Raw genomic sequence first — 11,269 nt, 5'->3', positions numbered from 1 at the left:
ATATATATATATATATATATATATATATATATATATATATTACAGAATTTAACAGTTTGAGTATATTAACTTCCTAAATCAAATGCTTACAGTTCTGTTTTTTTCTGATGAAGGAAGTTTGCTATGTATAGTGTACAGAATTGCGTTTCTAAAATAGCACAGGGATGAATTCTTACGATTTTATGTTTTTCAGGCAGTGAAGGTCTGATATGTTTTATTGCTGCAGATTAAATATAAAGCGTAAAGCATTGTTTTCTATAAAATAAATACACTACAATAAACACCCCATGCAAGCGGCTGTTAGCTGAAATGTAATGTCTGCGCATTAAGCAGCTATTTCCATTGTCACCGTGATTTGCAGTCCAAAGAGACCGGCAGAAAGTCATCATAGACGTTTCCAATAGTCTGCCTGGAGTCTCAGCCTTCCTTGCTGCTGCGTGATTTGTCCAGAACATTGTTCGTGGGACACCTACAGAAAGGAAATTAAAGGGGGTGTACATGTGTTGTGCCACTGGTAGGACTGAAATGTGTTAAGTGGAGCTATGACAATTAATCCAACATCTTCCTGGTTTGCTTGCTATTTTCCTAGTCTTGCTTTGCCTGGAGAGTAATTGGATACTGTTGTAAAAAAGAATGCGGATGTTTTAAGGTTTTCAGCAACACTTCTCTAAAAAAAAAAAAATCGACTGTAGACAGATTTCTAGCAGACGGACCCCCTCCCCCTAAATACAGCTATAAAACCCAAACTGCTCTCCTTCAATTGCTGGAGAGGTTTGAGCTCTCTATGTCAGGGAATGTACTATGATGGGGAAGGTTCTCATTGACTCATTGGTAGGATGCTCCAAGCACACTCACCTCTGAATTACTGGATCAGCACTGCTCACTAACGAGTTTATATAACGTGTTGTGATACAGACATGCATTGCTGTAGGAGGTGCTTGGCTATGTCAATGGTGACAAGGCTATCTATATAGAGAATTACATTTTTATTTGAATTGATTTTTTATGTTATTGTCTGTGCCTTATAACAAATAAACCAATATGAACCACGTACGAATATGCTATTCCATTGTAAAGTAGTAAGTACAACAATGAGTGATTACGTTTACAATAATAATAATAATAATAATAATAATAATAACTATAATAATAAATCTCTGTATTAATCTCAGAAATATTGTGTTGCATAATTTGAAATCTTTTCCTTCAGAATGTAACTCTGTCTTCAAATTTATAGCAACCTTGCTTAATATTTAGTATCAATTTGTTGACACTAAATATTAAAATGTGACATTTTTATCTTGCGACAAATGTTTTGTCACATTTTATCCAAACGTATTAAGCAAGTTTATACACTTATAAGCCTTTTATATTATTTTAGAAGGAGTCAGTGGCACATTTTCCATTCTTCCTGCTGACTGAATCTAAGATTGAATGTTACTTTTTTGTGTTCATGTTTTTATTTTTTAAATAGAATACGTGCCTTTAGTAGTTGTCAGGTATATAACCTACATAGTAATATAATAAGTATTAAGATTGCTCTCTCATGTCCACTTTACCCTGTCATTCCCTACTGATTCCATCCACCAATTCCTTACTACTAGCATTGTCTTGGTAGCGAAACTCATATTATACGAAAAAAACAAAGACAAATTGAATGGTTCCGGTGAATGTAATCTTAATTTTGTGATCCGATTTTATGGCTGACTGACAGTTTGTTAAATCATCATCAAGCACACCCCGCGCACACCTTTCTGCAAAGAATACTGCCTAAACTGGCAGACTATATCGCAATATTGCCCACCTATCTAGGGTTTTCAGCTAAATCGTACGATCTTTGTCATAAAAAGCGATGTTATGTGTTTATATCATGTCTATTTATCACTGCAGTACTTCCAGCTATATACCAACCTCAACTTGGACTGTATATGGTTTTTGCAGTTAATCTGGTCCCTGGTTTGTGTTTTATCTCAAACCTTCCCAAAATTCTTTCAGATAATCCCGGTCACGTGATACAACTAGTATTTATGTGTGGAAGATACTTACTGATATAGATTGATAGACAGACAGACTGTAAACAATAAACACTTTTCTAACACTTTCTGAAGGTTTGTGCCGTTTTAGTAGCTCCACAGCACATAGAAGAGAGCCTTGTTGTGGGTGTAATATGAATGAAGGGATATTTCCCTGGTAAATCTAAGATGTGTACAGGTATCCTCAAGAGGCACGAGGAGCTGTAGATCTGATCTTTCTGTCAAAAAGCAAAGTGCCTCATGTATTAACACCGGATCAATGCCTAGAAAGGAAAGAACAGACATACAAAGCATAAACAATTCAGTTAGCAGGAACACAAAGCATTAGGTCACTGCGCCACATCCCATCAACACTTTTGTTTGCTATATATACATCATTGTCTCCCTTGCAGCCTTATAGATATAAGAGTGATCTGCCAGCTTGTTATACAGTGCACAGAATGAATGGATTAGGCCACATTTCCATGTGAGTAAAATGATTAATTACCCAGTGTCAGTCACTGATCTATGAAGACATAACACCACAGCAGACATTGTGCAGGGTGCCTCAAGCTACCACCATGTTTTAATTCCTGGTTTATTGTATGCTCTGCTATATATTAAGTCTTAATGACCGTATGAGACTTGGGAAACATATGACAGATCAATCACACCGTCCTCCTCCTCCCTACACTCACGTCTTCCCACTGATTTAACTCCTTACTTACCTTGGCCATCCCATGATAAGCCCCCAACACTACAGCATGGCTGAGGTTGTCCTGTTAAACATGATACATAGGGTTTAGCTGACAATGTGGAAACTGCTTTAGGCTCCCAGTAATTTGTACGCACAGCCCAGTCTTGTGCCTTCTGCAGGGTCCCTTTGTTGGGCTTTAGTCACACTAGCTGGGTTGGGAGCTGGTAAAGGCTCTAAGCTGCTGGTAGCTAGCAGATGGTATACTAGAGTTGATTACGTTACTACATAGAGGCGTTGGCTGGGGAGTCTCAGCATTTATGATTTGTTCACCTGTCATCTACTTGCAAAATAAGAGGTTGTGGGACCACATCATTAGGAAGCCGGAGCTTCCCATCTCACAAGTCAGCCCGGTGCTCTTTGCAGGAACTGGGCCTAAGATAGCTGCTTAATTCTATTTTATCCTCAGCAACATTAATACAACCCAAGAGAGAGGGCTTGAGCATTTCATCAAGTGCTAACCATTCATACAGGGGCTGAAAAGTCTATCTATTAGTCATAGATATTAAATATGTATTCCTAACACATTTTCTTCAACTGATTAGCTTAAGGATAATTCTTTTTGACAACCGAAATGTCTGTTTATTTTTTTTTTTTTTTCATGTCTGGATATTTTACCAAAGTCTGTTACATTTTATATTTTCACCTTACAAACTACTGCTCCCATCAGGGTGCGTGCGTTGTACTTATGAATGGGGCCATGTTTCATTTTTATTTTTTCTAGTTCCAAACACTGGTTTATTATTGCACTGACATATATAACCATTGGAACCTAGAGGTTCTAATTTGACACAGGTAGTAAAGATCAGCTCACTTCATCGTTCTGTTTACGCATCGTTGTAGATCCCGGAGAAAAAGGGGTTAAAACATCTATTTCCTTAAGACTAAATCATAAAGCCGGCAGAACAAATACTCTTTGCTACTCTTTTACAGGAGGCTGCTCTGCACTGGGTCGGTCTGAGTAGATCCCACAGGCGCCAGATTAGGCCAGCTACTTATAAATTCTGAAAGGTCCTTGTGTTTATAAGGAAATCTCCACAGGATAATAGACTGGCAGTGCTGCAATATATATGAATACATATATATATATATATATATATATATATATATATATATATATATATATATATATATATATATATATATATATACTTTTTATTTGTATTATTTACAGTGCGATTTTACAGTAATATTCAAATCAGGAGGAAAAATAAGGTGCCTTGAACATCGTTACCATGAAGGTCTGTATTTAGCTCGCTGATATGTACACGGCATGGTGAAAATTATTCAAATATAATGGTTCTGAGTGGGCACCAAGTATGTCATGTTCATTGACATTTATTGATGTTTGTGTTGATATAATTCATCAGTGGATCGTTACCAGCTTTAGAGATGTGCTCTATGTTGTCATATCATTGGATCCCTTTCATGTATATAGATATTACAGTAAGATTCATCGGGTGGATGCTATGTGAGTGGAGGTGCAGAATGTGTGTGTGTGTGTGTGTGTGTGTGTGTGTGTGTGTTGGGGGGGGGGGGGTCCTTTCTGTATATACAGTATATACTTTCTGATATCACATTCTCTACCCAGTGATGGCTTTGGGAACTGAAATGGCGGATTTGCTACTCTAAATATTTTGCCTTCCAATCAACAAATCGTTTGTAAATGATTTCTGTTAACCCTTGCACCGTCAGGAAGCTGGCTGGAATTCAGCGTGTAATGCCAAAGGGTGCCTGCGATTTTTGCAAGGGTTAAAGTTTTGCATCTTTTCACGTCCTTCTTTTTCCTTTGGATTTTACATTCCATCCACATTGCCAAAATGCCTTTGTATTAGAAGAGCGACTTCTTGTATTCATATGGACATTGAATGATAATATAGACATTGATGAAATAATAGGGTCGTTTTCTTCCCTGGCAGGTTTAAAATATTTTTTTGCTGAGTGTGGTTGTATTTTTTTTGCAGACATTAACAGGAAAAATAACCTGTCGCATTTGGATATTATACTAATAACGTTTATTTTTTTAGATTAAAAAAATGTGAACATTATATTCAGTTTAGTGTATTATAAATAAAAATATTTATGTTTAGCCAAAGGCTGAGTGCAGGAAGCACAAAGACATCTTAGGTATTTGTGTGATCTATTACATGTAAAGTTGATTAGAGGAAAATGTGAATCCAGTTTACATTTCCTTGTAATGTTACGTTAGCAGAGAATGGGTTATTTATCAATGTTATACGGATGGAAGAGGCAAGTCCCCAAAGTTGTCCTGCTCATATCTCCTGTGACATTAGGGGACAGGGTGGCATTTTAAAAGGGGAGAGTAGTAAGACCCTCCACTGCAAGCAAACTGCTCTATCCCCCACCCAATACACACCGTTCTAAAATAAGCAGCCAGTGGTAGGCTGCAGCCAATGGAGGGCAGGCATGGACTGACGTCAGGGGCCCTGTAGAAAAGGTGCAGTGCTCACTGCACGGAGGACTGCAGAGCAGGAATAAAGAAGAGCGCTTCTCACTTTAAGGGATTACACCAAGTCCATGCAGAAGACCCTCCTCCCCCATTACTCACACACAGCCCTGCCTGCAGGAGCAAAACTTAACACAACAACGGTCCATAGAAGATCTACAGGACCCAAACCAATCTCAAGTTTATTTGGGGGAATTTAGAAGCCAGGATTTTTGTGATAAATAAATTAGACTTTGGTTTCTGTTCCATTCTGCTTTCTGACAGCAGCGTTTGACGAACCGTTTACGTTGCATACTAACTTTCTCTCCTTTTTGGAGAAAATAATCAACGATGTTCCAGATGACTGGATCCTGTCCCTTCTGCGTTCCACCTATGGAAAGGGCCTAGATGCCTAATTGCTTCATTTTGCATCTCTTTCATTCTGTCATTGCTGTTCAGAATTCACATACATTTTTAACCTCTCAGCACTTAGGACAGTTCTGCATCTGAGTACATGAGGTTTTCTGCAGCCCCAGAGACCACCTGAGGATCAGCAGAAATGTCCAGTAGGTTAGATTTATAATCCTGCTTCAGTTCCTGGGAACATCACATGACATTCCTGAGAAAGGACAGCTTGGGACTTTGACTTGTTTTGATTTTTGTCACCTGTGGTCTTTGGTTTCATTCGCTAGACAAGGACAATCCCAGGACATAGCCTGCTCCGTTGGGTGGACATTCAATGCATGGCTTAGGACTCCAGTTTATGGAAGTAGGTCCCAGCTATCGCAGCATCTGCAAAGATTCCCACGCGTGTTCCTTCCACGCTCCAGAGATGCTTTTCCACAGTCTGTCAGGGGGGGAGATGCATGGGGTCATCGACGAAATGGACAGAAGATCTAAAACTGAAGCCTCAGCCATCAGCTCTGCCATAGACAGAGGGGAGACTGAAACGGTAGGCAGAGGCCATGGGTTCAAATCCCGGGTGGCAAAGGCCTCGGGCTGGAGGGTACTATTATATAAAATAACAGAAAAACAAAGGCCAGACAAACCAAAGCATTGTGACAATAATAACTATCCTTATATGTGTTTACATACTGGCAAACCAGGTTCCGAGTCGCTTTGTTTATGTGTGCCTTTCATTTTAATTGCAAGGTATTGCATAGTGTATAATTTATTTGTTATGTATCTGCAAAAGGAGTGTGATACCAGAATTACAACCGAAATATTGCATGATAATTTGTGATTGTGCCTTTCAAAAGTACATGTGTTATTGTAGTATAAAGTCCACTTCATCTGTAGTCAACAGTCATCTCCTATTCGTTACGAACCAGCTCAAACATTTATCAACAAATATCAAATGACACTAATATTTCAATGCATATTTCAAAATCGGATTTTTAAACAATAATAATCAATGAAACCCTTTCCTGATGTTTTATGGTTTTTTTTTGAACAATAAACTTACGCTTTTTTGAAACATAAATATAGCAGAACCGGAAGGTTCAATAATAAGTTATTTTATAAAGAAGTGTTAGATTTTATTATACAGTCTAAATAGTCAACCTTCTTTCTTTATAACGTAGGTCCGTAGCCTGGATTACCAGCTCACATGATGTGAGTTTAGGATGTTCTTTCATTTTTATATACAGTTTCTTTTAAGTATACTATTTCTCATGTGGACATAACAAAAATTAAGCTCATCTATCGTATAAATATATTAATAATTGGAAGCCTTGATAAAAGCAAATTGTTTTAACTTGAAGACAAAAGATTCGCAATATTGGTTAAATATTTGAGCTTTTCCTTTTCCATTTGCATTAAATTACATTTACCTGTCTCCATATAGTATTTGCAAAAAAAAAAAAAACGTCACGTAATTTTACAATACCTATCTGCAGTCTGAAATGTAACGTTAATTGTCTGCAATTCAATTTATAAGACGTGCATTATACGCATGCTGCTCGTGCCGTGTACTCTATTAACGTGACATATTTATATTGCTCGTATATGTGTACAGGGCGTGCGTTTTCAACACTACTTTTCTGGGCTGTTGTGTCTGATTTAAAAATGTTAGAATTACATAAATGCGTCTAAAGCTGGGACAAGCACAATAAATCAGTAATTCATTAGATTAGCCGATTAGCTATCTCCAGTCTAGAGCGACTTTCATTGTATGTAATTATTATTTCACTATTTAGTGGTGCTGATCGCTTAAGATATGTTACATTTAATTTGACTTCTGTTCTTTACGCATAGTAGATATCGTACTGTAAATTGTGAAGGATTGAATACTGTAAATTAGTAACCTGACTTGTTAAGAAAATAAGGCCTAATTGTAACATGTTTGTAGCTACAGAGCTGTTACATTTCCTTTTATTGTGGAAACAAGTCACTGTGGTAAGCAGACAAGGCCAAAATCAAACTTTTAGCATAACCTTGCTTGGTACTGCTGTTTGATTATTATAAGGCAATCAAATCGATTACCATGCAATACCAATCAATCATCTGTCCCTGGATTCAACTAGATGCAAAATTAGCATTTTATACTAAGTAAAAAGAAAAATAGTAAGTGATTTGATCGGAACTCGGCAAAAGCGAGACGCAAAATATAATATTTATCACTAAAATAAATGGTCCACATTTCCTGACGTTGCTTAAAACAAACCAAACGCTTGAGCAAATTTCTCCCTCACCCACACTTTTATAGCTGGACACCTGCATGGAAAAACTAGGGTGCCCTGAGCCGCTTTATATAATTATTAACTATATTAGATTGTAAAAGGAGGTGGTACAATATGCATTGATCAGTTATTGCTGGCTATTTGTCAACGAAATATCTACAGTTCAATTTGTTTTTCGATAGCAAGCTCCTTGGGCTAGAGATGAGAAGTCTGTATATAGGTGTTTATGCTGATGATGTCTGTGTGTCTCTTTCAGACGATGCCCTCCATCAGCAGTGACAGGGCTGCTCTGTGTGCCGGCTGTGGAGGGAAGATCTCGGACCGATATTACCTCCTGGCAGTGGACAAACAGTGGCACATGCGATGCCTGAAGTGCTGTGAGTGTAAATTAAACCTGGAGTCTGAGCTTACCTGCTTCAGCAAAGATGGCAGCATCTATTGCAAAGAGGACTATTACAGGTACCAGTGCCCCCGCCCCCATGCCCTGCTCTGCCACACATACATAAATGGTGAACTGCACAAGGAATTCTGTATAATTTACAAAAAAACATTTAAGACTTTGTACTAAACAAGTAACTGGTCAAACCAGTCTCCTGTTGGAGGTCATATGTAATATTTGCTAGAACAGGGTCATAACAAATGGATCAGAACTTTCTGATATTAGAATGTGAAATTTTGTTTCAAGATTTGCACAAAAAGGGGCTTCAAAAATTGTTCCGTGAGAAAAAAAAAAGACATTTTAAAAGGAAGGTGATTTTACAGATGCCACAAAGTTATTTTAACTCTATTTTATAATACGAGCCTTCAACATTATAATATTAAAAGCAACAACTATACAACTGGTAAAATTTTAAAATCACACCAGGTTGTGATAATATATAGATTTCTGTTATAATAATATCTCAGACCAGAAGACTGCAAAAGCATAACAATTTCACACCGTAAATCCTTAAAACAATATTCTACTATTGGCTAATAAAATTCGAAATTTCTGATTTTCACACAAACCTAAAATGTATTTTATTTTAAAGTCGTCATATTTACGGTTAACAGAAGGGTTTGAGGTTTCCTAGGAAATATATTAATATTTTGCAGTCAGTTCTTATGAGAGGCAGATGAAGGGTTAATTAGAATGGTGGATTTTTTTTAAATTTATTATTATCACCCCTTTTTGCATATAGATAGAATGGACATTTATATAACAAATACGACTTCCACATTATTACATGTTTATAATTAAATAAAAAAAAAATACACAGACAATTGAAGATATCCTTTAAAAAAAAAAAAAAAAAAAAAGTATAGTTTATATTTAGCAAATTCCAATTCCCTCACATATTAACAATTGGTTTCATTGTTTGGGGAGATCCTTTGTGATACCAAGATAGGTTAGGATACAATATTGTTCGATTTTATTAGTTTGACCTTGACAAGTTACTTTACCTTCTTATACCCCAGTGTCCATTAGCCAAACAAAGAAACTACCTGTAAAAGTCTGGGATACAACAAGTGAAAATGATAAGGGTCAGAGAGCCCTAAGGTTTCTATAAATACATAAAAGTATGAGGATGAGAAGTATGGTAAGAGTGGAAGTTATGTCCTTAGTTAATTGGCTAACTGTGAACTTGTTCTACAATTATAGGAGGTTTTCTGTCCAGAGATGTGCCAGATGTCACTTGGGAATCTCTGCCTCTGAGATGGTCATGAGAGCAAGGGACCTAGTATACCACCTCAACTGCTTTACCTGTAACACGTGCAACAAAATGCTGACCACTGGGGACCATTTTGGGATGAAGGACAACTTGGTCTACTGCAGGCTCCACTTTGAGACTTTGATACAGGGGGAATATCAAGTCCATTTCAATCACTCGGATGTGACATCAGGGAAGGGTTCAGGACTGGGGTCGGGGGCTGCGTCCTTAGGGCTGCCTTATTACAACGGCGTGGGGACTGTGCAGAAAGGGAGACCTAGGAAAAGGAAGAGCCCGGGCCCTGGGGCAGATCTGGCAGCCTACAATGCAGGTAAGCAGCAGAAGCACGCTCATTTATTCCTAATGCGGTGTTTTCTTCTTGATTACGCAAAACAGCTTCCGTTTATTAAATCTCAACTGATAATAATAGCCTAGCTGGGTATAATTATTTGCACCAAGTGCCGTCAAGCTGGTAATTGCAGCAGCCAGAACCTTAGTATTTGCTCACTTCAGGTATAAATGCAGTGAATGGTAATCAGGTGGAGGAGGATAGAGGCTTCTTGACGGATCTCAGCAGCAAATAATCTCTGCTCAGTATTATTGTAGGAGAAAATGTGCTCATATATGTCTGTCTGACTCTCTATCACATACACACACATTCATTGCATTAATATCTATACCCATATAACTACATCTATATACCTATCTATGTGTATATATATATATATATATATATATATATATATATATATATATATATATATATATTCTCTTTGACATTTGCCTATTTTACCATATGTGAGACTGATTTGTTATTAAAACTGTAGTGTGCCCGGCAGGGAAGGGGTTAAACAGGTGTTCAAGGTGACAGGTCTGAGTGGAGTGTTTGTTAATCAGATGTGATTTGCAGAAAGCTCCTGCATCAGGTTACAGTCAGCACAGAAGCATTCAATAAATAACAAAAATAGGCTGTGATTGCGGCTTTCCTGACAGTATTTGTTTTAATAATTACCATCAGTAACACAATTCAATCGTCTGCTTTATAGATCACCTAGCTGCACCTCATAAAGGGGCAACCAACTTATTTTAGAGGGGAAGGCAGGGAAGCTGTCGTATAATTCCTACCAGCCCCTTTGTAAGAAACTATGTGCTTAATAATTCTATTATTCTATATGAGTGAATAGCCCGTGAGTTGAAATAACATTTAACTAACTCGTAGAGAGCTTCTATGTGATGTCTTCTGTGATTAGGTATTTTAAGAGATACATAACTAAAATGATGAACAAGTACATTTCTAAAAAAAAAGTTTTAATAAATACTAAACAGTAAGCTGCAACGGTGCTGACTGGCTCGTAAAGAGTTAACGGAAATAGCTCAGATACTTATTCAGTTGTACTGATTTAATTTCGACTATTTCGCTCTTAATACCACCATATACAAAATAGGTAGTGCTCACAAATTATATCTATATAGGCTTGATTTAAGATGATTTCGCCATGATTTAATTTATAGTTGAGTGATTTCCTCTTGCTGTAGAAACATACTTGCCGCTTAGTTTGAATATTTAGCATGTAATAAACAAACAAAACAAAAGAGAATTACATAGATTTAAAATATTACTCAGTACTATTAAGAATTTCATTAATAAATTTGGATATCACCGATGTGTAATATTAAATTATTCC

General features: G+C 37.1%; 1 protein-coding gene across 1 annotated transcript in view; it reads left to right on the top strand.

Moving 5' to 3' along the window:
* Positions 1-5,247: 5,247 nt before the first annotated feature.
* LOC142135421 (LIM/homeobox protein Lhx2-like) overlaps positions 5,248-11,269 on the top strand; it is a gene marked incomplete at its 3' end in the record, with an annotated part of 21,019 nt that continues 14,997 nt past the window's right edge. Inside the window, exons 1-3 of the mRNA XM_075194606.1 lie at positions 5,248-6,164; positions 8,150-8,352; positions 9,536-9,915. Of these exons, the coding sequence (XP_075050707.1) occupies positions 5,952-6,164; positions 8,150-8,352; positions 9,536-9,915 (796 nt within the window). The remainder of the gene's footprint in view (positions 6,165-8,149; positions 8,353-9,535; positions 9,916-11,269) is intronic.

Source organism: Mixophyes fleayi, unplaced genomic scaffold (genome assembly GCF_038048845.1).
Source record: "Mixophyes fleayi isolate aMixFle1 unplaced genomic scaffold, aMixFle1.hap1 Scaffold_721, whole genome shotgun sequence".
Taxonomy (NCBI): domain Eukaryota; kingdom Metazoa; phylum Chordata; class Amphibia; order Anura; family Limnodynastidae; genus Mixophyes; species Mixophyes fleayi.
Note: the sequence above shows the minus strand (reverse complement) of the source record. Positions and strands in the feature narration are given on the sequence as shown.